The 26,843-nt window shown below is 47.0% G+C and overlaps 1 protein-coding gene across 1 annotated transcript in view; it reads right to left on the bottom strand.

Annotated features, from left to right (window-relative positions):
* LOC125748858 (regulating synaptic membrane exocytosis protein 2-like) overlaps positions 1-26,843 on the bottom strand; it is a 44,622-nt gene that overhangs the window by 8,969 nt on the left and 8,810 nt on the right. The window contains exons 2-5 of the mRNA XM_049025516.1: positions 9,517-9,549; positions 8,839-8,925; positions 3,412-3,622; positions 2,079-2,090 (exon numbers count right to left, since the gene is read on the bottom strand). Of these exons, the coding sequence (XP_048881473.1) occupies positions 2,079-2,090; positions 3,412-3,622; positions 8,839-8,925; positions 9,517-9,549 (343 nt within the window). The remainder of the gene's footprint in view (positions 1-2,078; positions 2,091-3,411; positions 3,623-8,838; positions 8,926-9,516; positions 9,550-26,843) is intronic.

Genomic DNA, 26,843 nt, shown 5'->3' with positions numbered 1-26,843 from the left:
CCGGGAGCAGCCGCTGCGTCTGACCGGGCAGCCCGCCTTATAGGAGGAGACGCCCGCAAAGAGCTGTATTAAAGCGCAAGCTGGCCAATTGGAGTCAAGAAAACCACCCCGATTTCTTTAGCTCCTTTAACGTTTCCCTGCATCTAACCATGACATCCAGTGGTTTTTCTGGCTGCTTGAGACACAGTTAACTGGAAAGAGTGACGCTGCCACAGAAAACAATATCTTTCTCGCCACTCCTGTGAGAGGAAGTTAGACAATGGGAAAGGCACCAGTGGCCTTTTAGAATGAACTGCACACATCTCATCCTCACATAGCATCCTATCATATAGCTTTGTGTCACAAACACAAAACCTACATCCTGGGATCTGAACTTGTGACCTATCGGATCCTTAACTGCTATTCGGCTGGCTGCCCTTGACTTCTGTTTGAAACCATCCTTTGCCAAGCCTTTCAGGCACACAGCTCCATCCCGCTGCCCGGGTCTCGAAAGTGAATCCGGTCACCTGAACGTCAGCAGGGTCCAGGGAACCTGATCCTCAACACAGCTGGACGGCAGGCCACATATGCAGCAAACAGACACGGGCGCTGCCCACCCAGGTCGAACCCACAGCCTGCTTCCCTTTCCAGCCTTGGCAACCAATAGCCTGGATGCATCCCAGATCCTACCAGCCAATCATAAAAGCTGAAGCGTGGTGATCGATCTCCCCAAGTTACACTTCATTACAATTAGATTCTGCTTAAATCTCAACTTTGCAAGTATGGTGCAGCACTAAACATTTCCAGGGCAACCGCTGTAAAAATAAGTGGAACAGAGAAATTTCAAGAATTTGGGGACTGCTTTTGCCCCTAGGAATAAGACTCAGGGAGGCAATTCAGGGAAATGATGCAAAGCTCTACAAATTTGCCGGGTGGACAGTTTGGCATCAGCAGGACCCGGAGACACCGAACAGGCTCATCCAAGGGCAGCCCTGACCTGGTTCCGGAGCTGAGCTCAGGTCCTGGGTGCCAGCCCTGCACCTGCTGTGGATTCTGTGACAGCGCTGCCTGCAGGATCCCGAAAACCGATCCCCTGCCCATTCTCCTGGCACCACAAAAGCAGGCCCTGGGCACAGCGACAGCTCCCTGCCTCTAGCTCCCTCCTCCCACAGACGGGGTAGCAGTCTCTGGGTCACCCCGTCCAGCGGCGCAGAGAGAAACTCGCCCAATCTGGGTTGCTCTGAAGCCTCATTGAGCTCATCTGCAAGCTCCAGTTTAGGGCCCAACATTCATTGTGGCAGCGAGGTTTAATCACTTCAGCCAACTTCCTACTAACCCTAAAAAAAGCTTCCCACGTGTCTCATAAACACATTTTGAAATGTACTCAGTTTAAACTGAGCTGTAACTGCAAATCCATCTGTCCTGTTGATGGTTTCTCTGCATGGGGAAAGTTTTCTACTGAAAGGAAACAAACCAGGAAACAAAATAAATAAACTGAAAAGTAATGCCAGTATTGACCAAATCCAGTTCACAGATTAATCCAAGTTACCCGGCACAGTGTGTGAACAAACAAATGTGGGCTGTTGCAGCAGCATTTTCCCGTTTGACATTCCTAGGTGTTCAGGCATGCTGTTGCCTCTATTTCTACACAAATTGGTGTTAATTGTACTGCTCTGCTTATTATTATACCAAAGAAACCAGTCGCGTTCTTTTACTAGTCTAACTAATCACACACAGATTAAATAATCCTATTCCTTTACTGGTTTGACAAATCACACACAGATGAAACCAATCCCCTTCTTCTACAAGTCTGACTAATCACACACAGATGAAACCAATCCTCTTGTTCTACTAGTCTGACTAATCACACACAGATGAAACCAATCCCCTTCTTGTACTACTCTGACCAACATCCTACTAATGGAATGAATTCCTTTCTTAAACTAGTTTTCTTAATACCCCACATTTTAACCTACTGCAAATGAAATCTCTTTCCTTTCTGGGGTAACCATATTCGGTTTTGCATCACTCAGCACCTTAAAGGGTTAAATGACATACTTCATAAATATTTAGCAGGTAAAATAAGGAAATATGCTAACCACTTTGTCCTCCTGTTGCGATTCCGGGAAAGCAGGAATGCAGAACAGAGAGAGGGGGGAGAGAAAGGTAAGAGAATGACATCACATGGCTACAGGAGGGAGCAGACAATGGCAGACAGAACATCTCCAAACTTATGACCCATATCGAGTGCGCTCTTCGGTGGTAAAACATTTACGAGCAGTAACTAAACCTGTGAGAAAGAACGAAAAGGTCATTTGGCGTAACCAGTCAGCCAAGTGTAACTCCAGTTTGTGTGAAAGTTAAGTTGACAGGCGCCCTCGTGTGATTGCTAAGTATAGATTGTATCGTGTCTGATTTGAGGGGGTGACCACAGAGGGTGCAGCGAAAGAAACTCCATAGCACTAAGGCGTCACAGGTATTATTTATGTTACTTAATAAATAAAGAGATACTTTAAAAGTTGCAGAACGCTTGAGGTCTCTCTACAAAAGTCGTCCATCCCTCGCAACTCGGAATGTAAGATAAAAATGAAGAAGTTGTTCAGACTATTTGTGACCATTTTCTAGGAAAATATATAATTCCCACCAGCAACAACAGTCCTTGGAAACAAATGTTTCTTTGAGAGAACTTTCAAATAGACCGATCAAAATAAACCCTGTGTTAATTTAAGTGACATATATAAATTGTAAAGGTTAAGAACTGCGTAACAAAACTGTAATTTCTTGGGAAAAAAACACTTTCTTAAGAGAAACTCATAAAGTTTCAATGACTAAATTGCTTTAAACGGAGTTCTGTTGAGCCACGTCTTCAAAACAAATGGCTTGTTTATGAAGTTAAACATCTGATCTTGTTATACGTTAATGTATATTATACAACTATTGTAACCTCTGTTGTAAATCTACCTCTATCTCCAAGTATAGTATAGTGTATACCTTATATTTATTTACTTTGTTTACCACGTGCCTATTTGTTACATGTCTTTCTCTCGTCTGCACTGGAAAAAAAAACTGGAGCCACGTCATCTCGTCTCTCTATGTACCTGTACAGTATATAGCAGAGATGACAATAAAGTTTACTTTGACTTTGACGTTCCTTCAAGACAATTGAAGCATTTCTACCTGTCATTTTCTGTCGTTGTGATCAGTTTTCAGGCTGAGCAAAGCATTTAGTTAAGTAATTATGATACGTTCATATGCTTTCTACATTTATCTCCAATGCAAATCTGCATTGACCACATTTTTAGGTTAGTAATGGTCTACCTGTGATATGATGTTTGGAGTTAAAGAAATTGGTCCGAGTTATGTTTAATCTCAGCCCTAGCATAAGGGATCGTGTTGGTAGGAGTCCACCATGGACAGAGGGCGGAGTCCTACCTTGTTTGAGCGCAGGGACACCCGTCCACCGCACCGCGCACAGAACTTGGTTTGGCAATAAGAACATATATGGCCACAGCCATCCGCAAACTTAGTTTTCTGGCATATTCCACAGGTGGGCGCGCCGCCTTTCTGCTCCTGTGTCTGCTGAGCTTCCTCCCCCATCTTCTTCACCTGGTCCTTGTACACCTCAAACTGCTGGTGTAATTTCCTGCAAAGGGTCAGTGAAAGGTCAGTTAGGAGAACCGGTCATGTTCCCATGGGGGGGCACCCTGAAGCGATCGAGTTCTGACTCTACCCCAAATGAAAATACACACCCATCCATCCATCCATAACAGAAAATTCACACCTGTAATGAAATTCATGTATCCCTATATTGCACTTTTATATTTTAGTTACCACCACCTATACCTCAGAGGAAACACCACCTATACCTCAGAGGAAACCCCTCCTATACCTCAGAGGAAACCCCACCTAAACCTCAGAGGAAACACCACCTATACCTCAGAGGAAACCCCACCTATACCTCAGAGGAAACCCCACCTATACCTCAGAGGAAACCCCTCCTATACCTCAGAGGAAACACCACTCATACCAGGGAGCTATACTCTGCATTTTGTAACATAGTATTCCAAACACTAATTACATTGTTAAACAATCAGATACAAGAACAAGATAAGTGAAATACGATGAAATGTGTACAGTATATTCCTAGTGTATGCCATCAGTACACGGCCTGGAGAAAGGCTTATGCAATAAGTTAATTGATGTTAAAAGGCTCAGTCTGTCTAATTAAAAATGAGAACCCAATACAGCCCTTTTATCTCCAACTGTGCCTTCGAATGCAGCAGCCAAGCTCAAATATCCCTTGGATGGAAGCTCAGGCAGGGATACTCACAGATTAACGGTTCAAAACACTCCCACTAAGCGCTCCTGGAGCCATGCTCGTACCGACGTGCCGCTCACGTGACGTGGCCCGTCACTCACCCGCAGCCTCATGCGTGGGAGTGACGGACCTCGTCCCCACCATGCTCCCCTTTTCTGGTGGGGCATCAGTGATTCAGATCAATGCATTACACTGAGCACAATATAAAGGAGATGCTCAAGACAACAGGACATCAATCATATTCTGTACCCCTGTAATGCATTTTAACATCCTTATTCTCTCTGTATGAACATGAAACCTATTCTGAAGCTCAAAGCAAACAATGTTGCTACCAATCCCTGTTTTACAGGCCATCCCAGATCCAAAAAGATGCCACTTTGGTCCCATTTAACCCAATTACACTCAAAGTAGACCTAGTTTGCTGGTCTTATCTGAAGAAGGCCTCACTTCAGCCTCTAGATCGAGTTCTGGCCAAATGAGGCCTCACTCCAACTTCTTTAGGTCCGTTCCCACTGTAGGAACTTTTTCAGAAACCAGGAACTTCTGTCATGTTCCCATTGTAGGAACTCATTCTGATTGTAGTTTCTGGGAAGTACAGTCAGCCTGCATCTTATGCAGTTTTTGATTGTGAGGCATTGAATGATTGCGGTTCGAAAATATATATAAAAAGTAGAGGCTTATGTAGACCTGAGCATAATGTTTATACCTTACTAAATGATTCAGTAGTGGTTGAAGGGAAAAACTGTGTGTCCTAATATGCTTTGATAGTTTTATATCTTATTGTTTAGAGGAAGAATACTGTATAGTACAGTACAGAAGATACATAGTACCATATTGTACTATGCGTGTACAATGCTTTTCAAATTTTTCCTTAAACAACATATTATAAGAACTACGGTCCTGTTTTTACGTGTCATTCACATTGTGAAGGTAAAGTTCACAGAAACAAAAAATTGATCTGCAGGCCAGATTTAATAATGAATTTGAAACATATTTTAAATACAAATAAAATGCTGCGTCCCATTTTGAACCAATAAATGACACAATTTGTCCCGTATTTTTGGACCACACAATCAACGCCCCCCCCCCCCCCACAATAACCAACAAAATGACTTGTTCATCATTTTGGGAGGGCAGTTCAGTTTTGACACATATGAAATTATGTGTGTGAAGTTTAACCTACAGACTTTTTGTGTCTCCTGCGCTTCTTTAGGACAAAGGTCCCGCTTCCTGTTGTGTTGTGGGAAAGCGACACACAAAGGTGGCGAGGAGCTACAGAAGTTCCTGGTACAGATAGACCAGGATATCTTCAGTGGGAAAGCACCTTTGTAGTCGAGCCCTGACAGAACGATGGCACACTTCAGCTTCTGAATTTTATCCTGACCAGAGAGACGTCATTTCAGCTTCTTTGGTTGAGTTCTGCCTGAACAAGGCCACACTTAAACTTCTGTGATGACCCCTGATCAAAAACGGCCTTCTTTCGGTATCAGAGTTGAGACCAAACAACCTGCGCGCGCGCACACACACACACACACACACACACACACACACACACGCACACACACACACCGTGTCATTAAGCTGAGACCCCCGGGAGATGTTCCTGAGCTGGGCCCTGCTCCAAACACACATCCGCTGGTCTATAACTGAATAATCAATGTTGTTATTATTTGGCATATTGTCCCGGGCAGTGAACCAAAATCCCGCATGTGCCACATTACAGCAAGCCAGACCTTCACTGATGTGATTAGGACACTGGGCTGGGATCCGGGTTTGAATCTTACTGTCATTCTAGTGTTCATGACGTCCTTCACATAAGGCGCACAAACAGCCCTTCAGGACTTTGTGAAACAATCAATTTCATTTTTGTCCTTTAAAAACTGGTGTGCCTGCTTGGGACCTCAGCATGGAGGATGACGTACAGATTCATGTCTCATCTGAAGATGCTAGAACACTCAACACCTGCTTTCGCAGAGAAAACACCCCACCCACTGGATCAAAGGAAGACGTGTATCAAGTTTGCCCTGCAAGTTGAAGTGTACTTTCTCAGATCCCCCCACCTACTGCACATGTGCCTCTTTCTGAGGGCCAGATGTGGGGGAGGCCGTATCACAGTTCCGAGGTTGGACAGCAGACAGCCTGTTAGCTTATAGCCTGTTAGCTTCCCCAGATGACGCTAACCGCTATCCGCATGACATCCTGGCGGAAAGCGCGCCCCAGTGCCGCAGTGTAGCTCCTGGGTTATGCAACTTGCATGGGTCAAAGAGCTCAGCGGCAGTTTCTACATTTACAGCAGGTGATGGTGCTGGTGGTGATGGAGTGGGAGGATGCCTGTGGAGTATGGAGTGAATCAGTGACATAACAGAAAAAGGGGAACCAGAGTAACCTTTGGGGAAGGGCACCCCTGACCTGCCCGGACATGCATGCATTTTGTATGACAGGTGTCAATCCAGCGTCGCCGTGGAAACCAAATACAGGCTGACTTCATAACACGGTGATGGGAGCGGGTCTCGCCCGCGTGTACCCTGCACTCTTCATCAGAGCCGTGAATTATTAACCGGTACTATCCATTTACCGCTTGCCCCGGTGGCGCGGATAAGTGCGTCGACTTCCTCTCCCCGTAAACGAACCTTTTAGCGCACAAAGTGGATCGCCATGGCAACTATCTGTGCATCGCCCTAGCCGCGTGCCGGCGAGGTAGAGCAGCTGTTGGCTCTCGGGGACACACCCATCCCTAGCGGCCAGTGACCAAGTCTCAGTTCTCTGGGGTTTTGTCCTCCGCTTCCAAGCCACCCATAAAAAGTTATCAGCACTGTGGCAGACACAGTATCAAGCATGTGCCACGTGTACGATGAGCGATAAACAAACAAACAAACAAAGAACAGCCTGCCCATGAATGACTTACTTTAAAAAAAGGGGGAGGGATTTTTAAAGCCCACATAAAGTAAAAAGATAACAGAAGGCGGTGTACACCCCCAAAAATCAGCTCTGGCACATTAAAAGCGAATATGGTTTAGCAGACAGGAAGCAGGGGTCTATTTTCACTCTTGACGTGAGAGCTGCTGTTCTAATGGCCCATGCCGTGTTGTATGTGAGGAGGTTTCCAGCGTAGCCGTAATGCACAGCTGTGTGCAAACACAGTTCCATGGTCACCCACACGTCAGCCTTCCTCAGCTGGAAGCCAAGCTTTGAAACGGAACTCCAACCGAATGTGCCTCAATATGGCCCCCTGGGAAAAGCATCTGATCAATGATGGAGGGCGGGGCGGGTCCCCTTCTGGTCATAACCGTTACAACTGTACAGTATAGCTTGGGGCAGCAAGAAAAAAAAAAACAGGCTGGAAAATAAACCGCAAACGTTGTTCTCAGCGGCTTGGTCCTTAACGTCTGCAAAGCCATTAGATGGATGCGAGCCAAGACTGGGTGGGGATGTCTTCTGCCAAGGCCGTCCTCTCTCCGAAAAGGAGGACAGGCTGGTCCACCGTTTGCCCGGAGCACGGTGGGGGCCATGAGGCCTCCGCTCTCCCCCCGAGGTCAGCTGGCAGGGGAGGCAGCGGCGTGATGATCTCCAGTGTTGGAGGCGGAAGGTGAGTAAGCCGATGTTTAATCATGTCTGCTTCTGGAGCGCAGCCAAATTAACACATGGGCGCCCAACCCTCCCCAACCTCCAACTAACTTCGTCTCACTCCTCCACTCTCTGTACTCCGTCTATCTCACTCCACCCTCCTTCTTGGTCTGCCTGTGACCGATTCCCATTCTGCCACCATTTCACTCCACTTTACCGTATTCCACCGTCTCTTCCACCTCACTCATCTCTCATACCCCTCTGTCCATCGACTCACCACCTCACCCTCTGTCCATCTCATTCTACCACCATCACACACCACTTGATCCTCACTCCACCCCACCGTCCCGCTGTCACACTCACATGTCAGGGGCATCAGGATACTGATTTGCTGTTAAAATGCTCTGTGAGCCTCCACGTGCACACACCTGAATGAATGCCCCTCTGTTTCATTCTACGGCATTCACCTCAAACTAAAATTGAACAGGACAGAAGGAAGCTATAACTTTCAAAAACAAAAATGTAACACACTGTCTTTTTCATCTGAATGAAGCACCTGTTAAAACACTAAGTTCCACTACTCGCAGCTCTATACAGGAATGTATTATGTAGATAAACATTTCACATTCAGTTGTTAATAAGCATAGTAATTATGTAAATATTTTATGGGCAGCCTGAGTGCTGAGTATGAAATGACATACATTTCAAACCCTTGGGTTTTATTAAGTGTGGACCACAGTGAGTCTAGGCTCATGGGACATTGACTTACACAAAAATGTTCTGAGGGCAGAACGAAAAATGCAAGGATCAGAGAGATAACCAATCAGGTTGTAGAAGAGGTGGGGCTAAACAGCTAGAGGAGCTGGGACCAAGGCATCTAATTGGTTGGTTCCACCTCCTCGATAATCAGAATGGTTATCAGTCATTTTTCGATCTACCCTCAGAACATTTTGCTGCGCTCACGGGGTCATACTTACGTTTCTGGCTCCCTCTCATTTTGGGACCTTTGCTGTGGCTGAAGAACGTTATTTACCAGCTCAGTAATTCCGCTAAAGGGAAACCACCTGTTCAAACAAGCAAATCATGTGACCAGACAGTCAAGGGGAAATAAGTAACAGACAAATAAGTATTCCAGCTGCATAACTCCTACAAAAGTTCAGTCCATTACGGCAAGGGGGGGGGGTCATGGTTCCATCAGCTTGGAGCACTACAGATACCATCAGTGGTAAGAGAGATATCAAGGACAGCAGTGGTATTTTTAGAAAGGATGAAAAATGAAACTTTCAGGCAGGAACTCTACAGGCAATGGAGATGGGAAGGTGCGTTAAACTGCCAGCCAATAGGAACAAAGCAAAGGAAACTACAGACCCAACCCCTTTACTCCTCAGTAAAGTGGACATATATGCAGACTGCAAAGAAGATGCATCCAGCCCAATATGTGGATGAAGTAAGAAGCCAAGAGGAAGCTTCTCTTAAAGCCAATCAGAAGGCAGATGACACGCTAAGTGCAGCCAGGTACCAGCGGGGGTGGGGTGGGGTGGGGGTGGGTGGGTTGTGCGTCTTGAAGACCAAGAAAGCCACAGGTAGCACAAGGCGTAGAGCAAGGGGGGGGAGAGGTGTCAAAGCCTAGAGCACTCTGGGTAATTTTTACTTACTGTGCTGGCTGAGGCTTTTGTTCTTCCTTGACCCTAAAAAGATAAGTTTGCACAGCTCAGTGCACACAACGTAAAAAAAATGGACAGATGAAGTGAGTGAAGACAGCAGAACCGGAACTGACAGCGATGGTGAACAGCGACGGGGACAATAACAATGACAACGATGGCGACTGACTCAAGACAGGAACCCTAAAGCTGAACATGAAGACCAGTATCAACACTCAAAGCGAACCTGAACGTTCACCTTCCTGGAGCGTAATTTCTGCGGCGTGGCACGGTGACACGTTAGCAAACAGGCAGTGCGGACATACAGCTGACAGAGGGCTTTTCCTGAAGGACCGAAGTACCAGCCCAACGCACAAGCAGCTCCAAGAAACAGCAAGTGCATCATTTAATTAGACTGGAACTCTTCAATTCAGCCCATTAATCAATAACCTAATCAAATAAATGCCTCCCTCTTAGCTAAGAGGCTACGCTGGGCCTCCACGATTTGCATTATTAACAGACAGCAGTCGGTTTATCGTGATCGCCATCGTACTTGACTCGGGCATACCTTAAATAGCTTTCCATTCACAGCAGGAAAAATCAAAAGTAACCAGTAAACAAAAAACTGCTATTGTCAACTCAAAGAATAGTTTAAAAGAGACAATGCCCTCACAGTACAAAATGTATCTGAATTGTGTTGTTTTATCTTTCGAACTGGACAGGAGCTAAGGGCACGTTCCATCCTCACTACTGCATCAATGAGCAGCACCACACACTGTACGCATTGCGAGCTGAGCTCGACATTTGGCAAGCATCTGTACTAAGGTCCCTAAAGATACCGCAGGCGGCTGTTAGGGCATCAGCTATATTATACAACATTTCAGAATGTTTCTGAATTTTATACTTAGCAAGAACCGAGCGTTTTGTATATAACTACTGACCCTGGCTCAGTTTTGGCAGATTGGCCACTGTTCCTCGGACCACATTAAGATCACCCTGTGACCATCTACGCTGTCTGATACTGCAGACCAATTCCTCCGCCACTGTTCTCCCTAGTGTGGATTCATGTATCTAACCCTGAACTGCGGATCTCATGACATATGACTAAAGATAAATAAAACTTATGTAAAAGTACAACTTTTATTCACATAAGTTTTATTTGTGGCAAAGCAGGCTTTAAAAACAGGAGATGGGACGGAATGAATCTTTTTTGATACAAAAGGTTGTTAAATGTAGGAAGTGATGAGTAGGTTTCGGAATAAAAGGTAGGAGTCTCGAGAATAGAGTATGTCTGTTTCAGCGGTTACGTACACAATTACGGAGTCGGAGTAGAAATGGTCACGTACAATACTGCCCCCTAGTGGGAACAAGCTAGATTTTTTATTAAACTTTCAGAAATTTTGTCAGTTTCAATAGTAGTGATTTTAAACAACTTTAAAGGGTTTTAAGGGACAAGGGCTCCAAGCGAGCATAGCATTCAGGCAGGGATGCCAGTTGTTTGAAGGTGAGGGCTGTCTTTTGGTCTCGGGTTAGTGGAAGTGCCGCCTTGTCAGCCCGAAAAGACGACAGACGGGTGACCCGCGATGCCCCCGCAGAGGCAGGGCGTCTCCCAAGCATGCCCATAACACTGTGATCTCATGGATTTTTAAATCAGATTAGCGCGGCTCCAGACTGCGCTTTTCAGGTGCACCAGACGTGACCTGAATCCTTGGCGCCTTCAGAGACAATACGCCCCTGTTCAGACACTCCACACCCCCCCACAAGCGTACGAAAAAAAATCAAGCGGTTGGGAATTATGACAGTGGAAGCACCACACCTACCACTCAGGAATTATTAAAGGGATGACCGTGTTCTTTCGTGCATTCGTGTGCTGACCTAAAAGGACCTTTCGCCTGTTTATTTACCTGGTTACTCACTAAGGAAACCCAAATCCAGTTCCTTCCGCCAAGAGTGGAACCTGTTCACGTTTTTCCTGTAATATCACTCAAAATGACTCAGCATACAGTAAAAGGGAAGGAGACTGTTCGCATGAATGGAGAGCGTATCGGGGAATGGAAAAACAGATACTTTCAGTTACTCCAGCTCCAGGAACGGCTCTTCTCGCACCTAATTGACCTCCAAACCAATGATGCGTTGAAAGCCCCATGCAATAGCAGAGTGTGTCCACAAGATGGCAACAAATAGAAATTTTTGCCTATCAGAGAATCAGTCTCCCTAACGCAAAATGCAAATATTGAACCTAAAACGCAGGTATATATGACAATCAAGGCCATTTATTCAACTCGATCAAGTCTTGGCTGGATGACAGGAATAACAAACTATTTAAAAATGTAACCAAAAATTAAAAATACAAGACAATAAAAGGCATCAATCTATCAGTAGTGATCGATGAAAATCATGACATTTTGCATGAAAAAGAGGTTATTACAACCAAACTCTCCTTTTGACTTCCGCGGTAATTCTGAATGTCCCACCTCACCCTCTAATCCTCTTCAATCTACGTTTAGGGGTGTCTCAGAATCATACCAAAGCCTGAATTTGCACAATCAGCTGCTGTAAGCTGGCAGCTGTTAGCACAAACGCATGTCTAATTATAGATGCCATTCTCGTCATTTTAATTTCAGCAGCTCAAACTTCCTATAGATGAAAAGAAGCAAAGTGTCATTACTGCAGTGAGGTCACTGAGCTAGACAGTAAGTCGATATATTTAAGCGTTAATGTTATTATATGGCCATAGAAAATGCCTTTCTGCTAAAATCAAGCTTTCATGAAACACAAATGGCATCAAAACTCACTCTCTCACACAAACACACACACTTCATACAGATACACATTGCTACACTCTTAGAACATGCATAGACACACTCAGGTAAACACTACTGCACTCACTCACACAGTCATAAAACACATTCAAATCACATTCACAAACACAACTGTACACATATAGGGGCACAGCCAAGAATTCTGGACCCCAAACTAAACGTCACCTTGGGTGTCCCCCTCGGCAGAGTTTAACAATCCGGCCCCAATGTTAGATTCTGGGGCCCCCAGACTAAGCCAGGGTATCCTGGCCCCTACGACACCCTGCACACATAGCTGCACATCCAGAGCTATATGCCATATTCAGCCTTTCATAACACCCACTGAGAGGATGTCGTCCACTCTGCTATTACCCCTCTGTTTATGGTCTGTCCTTCATTCTTCATAACTCCGGGTAATTTAGTTAAACAATTCAGCTTAATTACCTCGCTGAAGGTCGCAAGACTGGGACTTACAGTAAAGCATACTCTACCTGTAATCCGTAAAAGGTTATTTTAATCATCATAAAGGATCATTTTCTCCATTAACCACTTTCTGGAGCCTACCCCAGGAAGCTGTGGCACTGAAGAGGGGAAACCATCAATAGGAACCCACACGAGCACAGAGCCTGGGCCAGAGGCCGCAAACCGCGCACAGGGCCTGGGCCAGAGGCCGCAAACTGGGCCAAGGATTGAGTGCCCAGATCCTGTGAGGTCACAGCACTCCCAGTGGGCTGCTTGATTATGGCAAAAATCATAATCGCGATTATTTTTGGTTCTTAGAGGGATCACGATTATTTAACAGGATTACTCATTGACTTTGGAAATATCATACATTTATTTAGCTTTTTTATTTTTTTTAAAAAGTGCCTTTAACAGCAGATTGGCTTGAACTAAAGATAATTTAACTGTGGGGAAAAAAGAGGCTTGAAAGGAGCGTGTTGGATTTATAACAGAGGAATAAACGGTGGCATCATTGTCAAATGACATGCGGCACAATAATCGTTTTATCTTGATTATTTTGTCTTGAGATTCGTTGGAAGCCAAAATCGTAACTGAATTTAAAATTCGTTTAATCGCTCAGCCCTACTGGAACAACAACAACAATCATTCGTTCGCTGTACTTCTGTTAGCTGCTGCCCAGTTTTCTGCTGGGTTGTCAAAACAGGAACAAACCCAGAGACGTGACTCCTGGCCTGTTTTCATTCCCTGTGAAAAACCAGGGAATAGGTGTCACCCACTCAAGTATCATCAAAGGCTTTTTAAAAAGTGAGTGAACTGTCATGCAAACACACACGCCCGCACACACACATATCGACACACATGCAAACACGCACGCCCGCACACACACTGACACACATGCAAACACACACGCACGCACACACACATCGACACACATGCAAACACGCACGCACGCACACACACATCGACACACATGCAAACACACACGCACGCACACACACTGACACACATGCAAACACACACGCACGCACACACACATCAACACACATGCAAAAACGCACACACGCACACACACATCGACACACATGCAAACACGCACGCACACACACATCGACACACATGCAAACACACACGCACGCACACACACTGACACACATGCAAACACACACGCACGCACACACACATCGACACACATGCAAACACGCACGCACGCACACACACATCGACACACATGTAAACACGCACGCACGCACACACACATCGACACACATGCAAACACACACGCACGCCCGCACGCACACACACTGACACACATGCAAACACACATGCACGCACACACACATCGACACACATGCAAACACGCACGCACGCACACACACATCGACACACATGTAAACACGCACGCACGCACACACACACATCGACACACATACAAACACACACGCACGCACACACACTGACACACATGCAAACACACACGCACGCACACACACAGACACACATGCAAAGACGCACGCACGCACACACACATCGACACACATGCAAACACGCACGCCCGCACACACATGCAAACACACACGCACGCACACACACCGACACACATGCAAACACGCACGCACGCACACACACATCGACACACATGCAAACACGCACGCACACACACACACATCGACACACATGCAAACACACACGCACGCACACACACTGACACACATGCAAACACACACGCACGCACACACACATCGACACACATGGAAACACGCACGCACGCACACATCGACACACATGCAAACACGCACGCACGCACACACACACCGGCACACATGCAAACACGCCCGCACACATACACCGACACACATGCAAACACGCCCGCACACACACATACACCGACACAAATGCAAACAAGCACGCAGGCACACATCGACACTCATGCAAACACGCACGCCCGCACACACACACACACCGACACACATGCAAACACGCACGCACACACACATACACCGACACACATACAAACACACATGCACGCACACACACACATCGACACACATGCAAACACACACGCACACACACATACACCGACACACATGCAAACACGCACGCACGCACACACACACCGACACACATGCAAACACGCACGCACGCACACACACATCGACACACATGTAAACACGCACGCACACACATACACCGACACACATGCAAACACGCACGCACGCACACACACATCGACACACATGTAAACACGCACGCACGCACACACATACACCGACACACATGCAAACACGCACGCACGCACACACACATCGACATACATGTAAACACGCACGCACGCACACACACCAACACACATGCAAACACGCACGCCCGCACACACACATACACCGACATACATGAAAACACACATGCAAACACACACGCACGCCCGCCCGCACACACACACCGACACACATGCAAACACGCACGCACACACACACACACCGACACACATGCAAACACGCACGCACGCACACACACATCGACACACATGTAAACACGCACGCACGCACACACATACACCGACACACATGCAAACACGCACGCACGCACACACACATCGACACACATGTAAACACGCACGCACGCACACACACCAACACACATGCAAACACGCACGCCCGCACACACACATACACCGACATACATGAAAACACACATGCAAACACACACGCACGCCCGCCCGCACACACACACCGACACACATGCAAACACGCACGCACACACACATACACCGACACACATGCAAACACACACGCACACATCGACACACATGCAAACACACACGCACGCCCACCCGCACACACACACCGACACACATGCAAACACGCACGCACACACACATACACCGACACACATGCAAACACGCCCGCACGCACACATACACCATCACACATGCAAACACACACACACGCACGCACACACACACACATACACCGACACACATGCAAACACGCAAGGACACACACACGCACACACACAGCCAGACACAGCATCTGAACCAACAGGCCTGGATCGGGGAGACTACACCCAACAAGCAGGCTGCCCACAAGCCAAAACATCTCTGCTAAAATTGACCAAAAACAGTAAAACGTAACTGTTTCTCATTTCCCCCCTTTTTGGGATCGTAAAGTAGAGGAAGGTTTGTAAGAGAAATTTCAACCCATCAGGTTCGACTGCAGCACCTTATTTTGCTGTGATGCCAAGTTACAAGCCTATTATATTCACACTGAACTTAAAATAACACTAAACAGAATGAGCCAGGCCATTGAAATAATAAAAACAGAACAGAAACGATAACCGAATTTTAAAAGAAAGAAAAATAACCCGGCTATATACAGCACATTTTACATTTGTAAAACAGACCATTACTGGCTTTCTGGTGCATAATAACAACCCGAATTAACATAACAGAGAAGGTTTTTCAGAAATAGCAACAGCCAGAGGCAACACAGAACAAAAAACACACAGTCCGGTATGACAGCAGGAGCGCGGGTAACACATGTTCAGTGTGCTCGCTGTTCACTGTCTGCGCGTGGCGTACATATTGTTCCCAGCGTGTCTGCCCTGCCCAGGACAACTTAATGACAAAGCAAAGCACAGCAGTTTGGTAAAATGAAATCATTAAATATGCATCTGGCCAAATGCCTCAATCTTCTGTGCCCAGCACAGACACACTTTAATGTCCAAAAAAGTGAATATGCACCTACTGAGAAGCCTTCAGTATTCGAGGTAGCAGTATAACGCAGAGCTGCATCTTGGCCACTAGGGGGGGCACAATCTTCCGAATCGCGGCGCCTGTTTTATACTCTAGAGCGCAGCCCAGCATGTCCATAGCGGCCGGTTAATCGTACCGTAATTAATATCCGGTCTCTGTAATCATATCTGGAAGGTATGGAAGGCCGTTTGTCCGGCATCTTGTTGTTTGTTAGAAAGGAACTCAGAATTACAAGAAATAAAGCAAGAATTGTGAGGGGGGAAAAAGGTCAGAATTTCGACTAAATAAGTTATAATGTTAAGATAAATGTGCGTTTTTTCTCCTCCAGATGGCGGAAACGGGCTTCCGGTTCTCGATGCCCGTGATGACGAACAACACATTTCAGCATGAGGGGAATTCCAGTTTTAATAGGATTTGGGCCATTCTGTTCATATTTAACATGCAGTAAGTGGACCACGTACAGTGATAAACAGCCATTTTCAAACCTTCCATCTGTCTCCTATATGCTTCCTCTGGGTAGGGTCACAAGGGCTGGGACACCAGTGCATTGCTGGGCACGTACACCCACATACTAACAATCGTACGCTACAGGCAACCTAGAAACTCCAACTAGCCCGACTGAATCTCCAGACCAAACCCACAATAAATGAAACTCCACACGCAAAAAGTAGAGATAGGGTTCAAAGCCCCCAGCCCCAGAGCCATACAGTGCCACCCACTGAGCAACTGTGCAACCCACCAATCGCTCCCCATTACAGTTTATGGTAAGCAGCATGGTGACATTTGGGGTACCCTACGCTGACTGATGTGTCTTAATGGTAATGTACCATCCCCCTCCAAAGACAGCAGCGTGGTTCTGTGGGTTAGGATGTTGCGCCTATGAATGGAAGGTTGTCAGTTCAAATCCCCTGGATGGTGGAGTGACCTCACCATTGGGTCCTGGAGCAAGGCTCCAAACCCTCAATTACTCCAGCTGATTGCCGAGTCTGATTTTGCAAAATGTATATTGCATTGGATAAAAGCATCGGCGAAATAAATTTAATGAAGGACCATTGCGTTTTGCTGCTTAGCAGATGATAAAGACGGTGTGGGGGTCAGCCAGTGAGCCTGGTTAAAGCCTATGTAGTGCAGGTGAAGTTGTGGACCAATGGGGGCTTTATGGCCATAGTCCGCTAAATCGGCACATCCTGAGAAGATGCTGCTCTGAATCAATCATTTTTTGTTTGCCCAGAGTGATAACCAATCACATCATAGAGACACAAGCAACTAGAGGAGATGGGAGCAAGACATCTGATTTTTGGTCCCACCACCTCTACAATCTGATTGGTTCTCTCTCTTAACCAATCATTTTTTGTTTTGCGCTCAGAACATTTTTGTCTAAGTAAAACTCTTATGAGCCAGAATGCCAAGACTCCAGGAAGACTTGCAGAGCCTTGCTGTTGTACATTTGAGCTGATGTAAAAAAATCTTTCAAGCACAGTGACTTCCTGGCTCAGCAGGGGCCTGATGTCCTCTCCGTCGTGAACATTGAATTTTGAGGTATGGAACCCACGTTCTCTGTCAACATTCGCATGTAAACTCTCCTGTGTGTAAGTGACCAAGGAGCTACACCTCACATGCAAGACACCAACCAGGATAACCACCTGGCTCTGGTAAGTTAATCATGTTTTTAATTGAGATTTTAAGTGGGTCTGGGGAAGCAAGTCCAAATAATCAGAAGGCAACAGAACTGTCAAAATCACAGACAAAAAGGAATCAGAACCCAGGTGCACGTAGCAGCATAGTGAGCAATATACAGTTGTGCTTATTAAATAATCAATTATTTAATTGTTTAACTAATAGGCATGCATGCTTCCCAGTGCAGTCTGGGCCTGAACTGAGTTTTTAAGCTACAGGTTATAACACGAACACAGTATATACTAGGAGAAGGAGAACAGATGCCACTTCTGTAGAGTTGACCGGAACAGCAACTGGACACTGCCCATGTTAAAAGATGCCAGTTTCGCAGACTGGCACTGAACACATTATAAGCTCCATTATCGTTAACTTCCTGCTCCGCAAACAGCCAGAGATCTTCTCAGGTGAAGCCATGTCCCTCGAACCCGGGGTCAGCAGACACAGAAAGCTGTTAACCCTGACCATCTCATGCTCGCTCTCTATACTCCTCTCCTTCCTCGGGATCACTTGAATGAAAAAACAACAACAAATTCGTTAAATAATTAATAGATAAATAGCCATCCTGAAAGTATAAGTAAAATGACTGTTAGAGCAGCGAGGAGCTTGCTAAGCTGCAGCCAAATATAACCGAAACCCATCTGCTTGCCCAGATTATCCACCGGCTTTCAATTGAGCCCCCCGCCACGTCGCTGGGAGGGCCGCTGAAGCTGGCTGGTTGCTGGGAGGGATCCTCCATCCACTGCGCACTGGTTTTGGGTGACCGTGTCACTCCCCCATGCCTCCTCTCCCACCCTTAAGGATCCACACATCAGAAACTATGCCCCGTCAAGCGTAGCACAGTCGACGATTAACAAGTGCTCTAAATTTCCACGCACAAGTTCATTTTTTTGTGTTCAGGTCTGGTATATATCAGCATGTGTGTGTGCGGTCCCTCTGGGCGCATGGTACCTATAAAAATCCCATTAAGATTCTGATGCCACCAGTAAGCCAGTTTATTTCTGTAATTATCCTCAGATCTGTTAGAACTAGCAGCCATGCTGCCATAATAAATAAAATGATAAATTATTAAAATAATAAATGGAAAAATAAAAAATAGGGACCCAAAGCCAGAAACTCTCCACCCCCCTGCACCGTTAAGCCAACAGTGACCTGTATAAGTTTTAAGTGGTAAGATGCCCCAAATTCCCCAACCTGTGTGGGAATAGGAAACAGGAGCTTCTTCCTCACAGAAAAGAACACGGGGGCTTTTAATTCAGGCTGCAGCAGGTATAGAACGGGACGAAACCAAGACTCCAGCGAGTCGCAAGTGCGGGACAACGGGTTTGCAAATGACAGATAGGGTCAAGTACTTGATGTCTGTTGGCAGTTCAAGTCCCAGTGGATGTACTACTGCAGCGGTAGAATTTCAAGCTGTTCTAAATGTTTAAGTTTCCCTTAAAAGTCAATTGGAAGGGCCATCTTCTGGACAGGACAGGGAAAATTCAACAGGACCAGCGTCTTCAGTCGACCCACGGCACGACGACCGCAGTGAGCGCGCTCCAGGGCCCACGACACGACGACCACAGTGAGCGCGCTCCAGGGCCCACGACACGACGACCGCAGTGAGCACGCTCGGCACATTTGCTGGCAATGAAATGGCGGGGGAAGACGGGCGTGGATAGTCACGGAGCACTTATTTAGACACGGGGACAGCGAGCAAGACTCCTGCCCTGCGCTAATGCTATAGCCCTGCATAGCATTTGTGGAAAGTAGGCTTTGAATGAATACCCGGCCAATCTAGCCGATGTGGACCCACGCAAAATGAGTGGTAAAGGGCTCCGTTCTTCCGGCAGTAGATGATCTCGAAAGGGGAGACTTAGAGATTTATGCTGATTCTACATAATCCAGCCCAGCACAACTGTGATTCATGACAAGTAAGTTTTCCCACTGTGATATGCAGTAACACTTAATGGTCATCTTCACTGCAAAGACAAGAGAGCCGACCCCCCACAACATCGCAGAGGTCGGCGTCGCTGCCCTCTGGCGAGGACAGAGTTGGAGAGCTGGTGTCAGGGTAAGGATTCCCAGTAAAAGCCCAGAGGCGGACACTCCACCTAGCTGTCTGCTCTCTGCATGCAGAATCATCTGAGGAATAGGCCAGCAGGTCCCATTGAGGTTCAACCACCAACCTAACAGCCCAATGTGCCCGTGTGCTGGTCACCTCAGCTATCGCCAACATCACCCATCAGACGGGTGTCCCGCGCCGTCTCGAGCAGAGCCTCCTCAAAGCACCAAGAATGCCTTTTTTGCCTGAGATACCACGTACTAGATGATTCATGTCTCAATTAATCCATCCATCTTCTGAAACCAAAAGAGCCCAGAACATGGAGTAGGGGCCACCCTGGGATGCTTCCGATAACGTGTTCCTAAATGTTCTGCAGACGTTGTGAAAACATTCCAGCAGAGAACCACCAGGGAGTATGGTTCCTGTCAGCACCATGTCAGGAGGGGGGGGGAGAGAGAAGTGCCGATTGTGACCTGAATAGAACATTCTTGAAATACAAAGACTTGAACAAATGTATTTAAAGGAACTGTGACATTTCAGGGATGCTGCCCAGAAGTTTCTAGAGAGATGCCTGCTTCTTTCCCCGGTCAGAACTCCCCAGGGCCCCCGCAGCCCCTTTCCTGGGCTCCCACTCTTCCTGGCCGTCCTACTGGATCTGCACAGGGCTGCAAAAGGGAACTAATGCTGGTCCCACCATTAATACAAGACTGGGATATCAGGAAAAAAATTCCCTGGGGTCCCTGAGCCAATCAGATCGAAGCTACAGCCCCTCGTTGCTCAGCAGCTGAGGATCTAACACAGGCCCACACACACACACACACACACACACACACACACACAGACACACACACACACACACTGCATTATTACATTGTTCAGTTGCTTGGTAAATAACCTAATTCAAGGCACTTATCCCACAGTTTCACAAACTTTCCATTTATACAGCTGGACACATACATCATATTTTGTTACTTAGCAGACAAATCTAATCTACTTAGTTTACAGTTTTATGATTTCACTCATTTACACAGCCGGACACACACGTCATTTCACCATTATTCGGTTGCTTAGTGAAACGCTCTAACCCACAGTGACATTTTCCGTTTCATAGTTTCCACCCCAAGCGACAGACCAGCTGAAGCCCAGAAAAACTCTCCTCCCAACCAACACCTCCATCAGACAGATTCGTTAGCATGCAGATGATTTATGCATTATTGTGACTGAAAATAATTTACTCACTACCATTTTCCTCACTTACATCCTGGTTTGTTTATCTATCAATCTTCCATAAGTGCTTATCCAAAAGAGCAGTGTTTCCCAACCCGGTCCACGGGGAGCCCCGGACAGTCCATGTTTTTGCTGCCTCCCAGCTCCCGGTAAATGTGGACTGTCTGGCAGGGAGCCAGGAGGGAGCAAAACGCTAACCGACTCAGGGGTCCGTAAGGAGCGGGTTGGGAAACGCTGCAGCAGAGGGTCACAGTGAGGCTGGATGCTATCCTGGGTGGGATTCACAAGGCTGGGCACCTGGATGCTAGTCCACACGGGGCCCATTCACAAAATACGGGCAATGCAGTAATGACAGTTCCACTTGCCACATGATTTTGGCCTGTGGGATGAAGCCTACCAGTGAAAAGCCGACCGAGCACAGGGATGGGATTTGAACCCATAAGCCACCCTGACAGCTACAGTATGGTCTCAGTCACTACGGCATTACCCTACGGCAAAAAAACAACACAACAGAGGACTGGTGTGCAACTCACTGGGGTACTGTGATCAGAAAATTACCAGTTCAAATCCCAGGGCAAAGGCTAGAACCCCCAACTGCTCCACAGGAAGGTGCCCCTTCAAATGAAAGCATCTGCTAAAATAAATAGGAGCACAACCTTCTTTTAAAGGCACAGATTCCAGAGTAACTGGTGACATTCCAAAGGTGTGGTTAGAGAAAAGCATAATCATGTCCATTATATTCTGTAAAGGCAAAAATAATGACAGGAGTTATAAAAATGTCAAAGTAATGCACGCTCTTTCTCCGATAAAATTCCAGCAAGAGCACCCAGGCAAGAAGTCTGTCCCACGGACGTTTAAAGCGAGAAGCTGCCAGACACGTTACAGAGTACAATACCCCCCCCGCCCCCCCACGGAGCACGCGAGCGCGGCACAAAACACCGACACCGATACCTCACTGGAAAGCCTGAGCCTCACTCGCGGCACTGCCAAATATAAACATCCGTCGTTCCATTTTTAGAAACCACTTACCCAATCAGAACCACGCCGATCCAGAGCCCTGCCAAGACAGCGCTCAGAGAAAGGCGGGCCTCTGGTCCGACGACCCCAAGGGCAGTCTGAGGGTTCAGGTTGCAGAGGAATGCTGTACGAATGCGCGTGCGGGGGGGGCTACAAACTACCCATATGACCACACTGGTCAGGGACTCACGGCAATTCATTAATATCCAAATCAAAAATTGTTTTTATTTTATGAGGCTTTGGGCTTCCAGGTTCGCAGGGATGTCAGGGTGTCATTTCACCACCGGCCCCCATGCTGTACTGAGGAAGAATTAAGTGATACGCAGTGAAATGCATTAAAGGTTTTATTCCCAATTAAAGCAGAGTATGTTACTTCAGAGGGACTATTCCCATTTGAATTTCGGAAGTAACATTCCAGCAGAACATACAGCGTACGATTTTAAAGATGCTTCTCCCCTGTGAGAATATGAACTGTTGTTTCAAAAGTACTATTCCCCTTTAATTTGCAGCCTGTTATTTTAAAGGTAGCACTCCAGGAGAGCCGAGCGTAAGCGCAAACACTCACGACACAGATGGAGGACTCGGTCTGCTTCTATCCCTCCTAATCACAGGCTTGAGACTGAGGCTTTCTGCTAAAATCTGTTCTTTACCCACTAAAAATAGATGGTCAAAAGAGGGAGATCTCAGTTTGCCGGCTCAGTCTGTATTTCACGTTACCAGGAGGCAATAAATGCATCTGGACAGGATTGCTGCTCACCTGCCTCCTGGCCTGGAGTTTCGCTGGCAGGATCACCAGCGACCACAAGATCGCGTCAACAGCAAGAGCGAAAAGGCAGGTGTGGTTTAGTGAGTTAGGCCTCTGTGCCGGTGAGTGGAAGGTTACTGGGTTCAACCCAGTGCTCAGCAGAGTAACCACATTTCTGTTGGGTCCTTCAGCAAGGCCCTTAACACCCCCCCCCCCCCAGAAAAATCATCCAGGGACACTGGATGAACAGCTGACTCCAAGGCGTACTCAGACCCCTGTAAAAAGCAGCATCGTCTGTTTGCAACCCGTACAAACTCCTCCATTCACCACTGAGAATGTCATTGTTTTCCAGGCCTGGACTGGCCATCTGGCATACTGGGCATTTTCCCAATGGGCTGACAAAATTTATGACGGGGATCCCCCCCCCCCAGCCTCGCCAAAATTCATCACTCCCCCGGGAAGACACAACAGGCCTGACAAGAGGACATGTGATGACGCCCCCCCGACATGTAGCAGGACGTCATTGAAATGCTGGTGTGAGTGCTCCAATCGAGGTAAAACATCACAGTATCCAGGGCTCATATTCCAAGATTTACTTATCATTTATTAAACTGAGACGGCAGGGTTAGACAATCCCAAGAGCAACTAGGGGGTCAAGGGCCAAGTGACAGACACAGCAGCCTAAGTCACTGAGAGACACTCAGGAAATCACATACCACCTAAGCACCTCGTCTTCTATTGATTTGTTTGGAAATGACATCACGGGGAGGTTTCCAATACTAATTTTAATCCATCCAGGGTGTCCCTTGCCTCGGACTGTGCTTCCTGGGATAGGCATCAGGTCCCCGTAACTCTGGACTGGACTGGCATGGATGAGTATTTGAAATCCCATGATTACCTCATGCCTTGGTCTGCGTGTATCCTGTGACAGACCCCTCCTTGTGTAAACCCGCCACGTCACATGACACCCATTGTCAACTGTTTGGGACGATATCGAACGAGCAGTACGTGGACGCGTCCTGAGCTGAAGATCACGATGGCAGATACCATTAACATGCTAATTACTGGCCCTTTCACAAATACTTTAAAGTCCATGAAAGAAACTGCCGTCTCACTTCTGCCAGTCACTCCTGTGTGCAGAAGAGTGTCACGAAGAACACCAATGGTCACCTGCTGTAACCAGCTGTGTCCTGTTTGAGTAACCGGTGTATGCGTGGGGAGGGGGGGGGATAGAGGGAAAAGGAAGGAGGGAGAAAGAGGGAGAGAGAGTAAGGGAGGAGAGGTAAGCATGAGTAAGGGAGCGAGAGAAAAGGGGAAAAGAGAAGGAAGGAATGAGAGACAGAAGAGAGAAAGAAGAAGTGGGAACGAGGAGAGAACGAGAGACGGAGAAGGGGAGAGAGTGAGAATGTATGAGAAAGGAAGGATGCTGCACGAAGACAGAGAAAGAGAGTGAGTGAGAGAGGGAGGGAGAATGTATGAGAAAGGAAGGATGCTGCACGAAGACAGAGAAAGAGAGTGAGTGAGAGAGGGAGGGAGAATGTATGAGAAAGGAAGGATGCCACATGAAGACCAGAAAAGAGAGAGAGAGAGAGAGAGAGGGGGAGTAAGAGAGAGGGAGAAAGGAGTTCACATGGGCTCCAAGGCCGGGTCTTATCAGGCCAGCGCCTGCCTGCTGTGTTCATGATTGTTATCTCTGTGCAGGATAAGCGCTGATCCGTCTGCTTTGTAAGCGTCACATTTCACAGATTAGCACTGTAGGAGCTGCCGTAGGAGCCGGAGTGCTCACCACCGGCACTAATTACCGCAAAACACGGCCGGGGCATCGGCAGCAGGACGCTGGCCTCGCACCCACGCCAAGAGCACGTCCATCTGAGCCCGACTCTTGGCTCCTCGCTTCCTCGCCGCCACTCTGCGCTACCCGTCACCTGATGATAACGTGTGCAGTTTTTCCTGGAGCGTTTCCCAGTAAACATGGGCCGGCGGTAAGCTGAGGACGGGATGCCAGGAACGAGCCCACGCACAGTCATCCATAAAAGACCCCAGGATGAATTCTTAATAATCTTTGTTTTCCATTATATATAAATAAAAGACTGACTCATCCATCCATCCATCCATCCATCCAGCCACCCTTTTTCTATACCGACTTGCAGGGTCGCGGGGGTTCGGAGTCTATGGTCACAAGGCAGGGAACAACCCAGGACAGGGTGTCAAGCCATCGCAGGGCACACTCACACACCATTCACACCCACGGCTAGTTTGGCAGCTTCAGGCACCTTAGCATGTTTTTGGACTGTGAGGGGAATCCGGAGAACCCAGAGGAAACCCCACGATGACACGAGGGGAACATGCAAACTCCACGCTAAATATATCAATTTCAGAAAAAAAAAAACGCAAGCACAAAAATACGCTTTACATTTGTACGTATTCCAAATCCCTGGGGCAAGATCAATGATATACTGACTTAGTTTCATGACTAAAAGGTCAGAGGTCACTTCAGCCTTAGCTGGCTCATGCTGGGGTGTGAAGTTCTGCCTGAACCTTAGGATAAACTGTCAAAAACGTTATTTTCAGCTGCATACGCTTTAGATGCTCACCGCAGTCAGTACGCTGGAAAGCAGCCCGTGAGCCTTCCTCTCTGCTACAGGCTAAAACTGACAACATTACTGCTATTTATAGCCCTGCGAGCAATGTGACGCCTCGTGGTTCGTCTCGTTCGCGCACCGCTGGCTTGAAATGGACCAGTGCTCGCGTTCCACCTGCCAGGGCGACCTCCAACAACGGGGACACAGGGCTGAATGGTTTTAACATCTGACAATTTCACAAAAGTCCAGAAAGTCCAGCCATTTCAAGACTTCTCTTCAGTCCTGATCTTAAATGTGCTTGATCTTGGGGTTAAGATGAAATATACTGGGAATGACAAAGGATCACAGCTGACTCATATGTTTATTATGTCGTACAGGAATATCAAATGCTCTGAAATGAAACTATACAAATGACACATTGCTTGTGGTTGACAGGGTTCCATAAAAACGAAACCCACCGCGTACATAATTCTATCTATCTAATCGTCCCTTACTTTGCCCTCCTCCCCTCAAAGCTGTGTAACACCTTACTCTGTCACTATGACATTTAATACTTTTATCACGCGAAAGCTGTTAAAATGCATCAAATATCCATCCAGCTCGAACAGTCACTAAGCTCAGGAATCTTCTTCCTCTGATGTGTCAGGTACCACATTTCGTGACCAAAAACCCAAAAGTAGGACAGTCTGCCTGGTTTGCTTGGCTCAGACCTCTGGCTTTGGTCCCTCTGTCCACTTCAGGAAAAACCCTAATGTCTCTCCCTTGAACAGAACAGCAGTACGATCATCATCATCTCAAAATCTGCCTTGTATAACTGCCATTTTCACCCCAGAGACACTCAAGCACATCCCACCTTTGTGCTTTACACATCTGATCCTCATCAGAGCTGCACTGAGGCTCATACCCGCAGCCACCACCCTAAGCCTGAAGGCGAAGTAGGTGGGGAGGGGGGCATATATTTTTACATGTTTTATTTCTTTAGCAGGCACTTTTATCCAAAGTGATATACATTTTTGAGAAAATAGGGCAGTCCCTG

Source organism: Brienomyrus brachyistius, chromosome 9, assembly GCF_023856365.1.
Source record: "Brienomyrus brachyistius isolate T26 chromosome 9, BBRACH_0.4, whole genome shotgun sequence".
NCBI classification, from domain to species: Eukaryota; Metazoa; Chordata; class Actinopteri; order Osteoglossiformes; family Mormyridae; genus Brienomyrus; species Brienomyrus brachyistius.
This window is presented reverse-complemented; position numbering and strand designations above follow the sequence as displayed.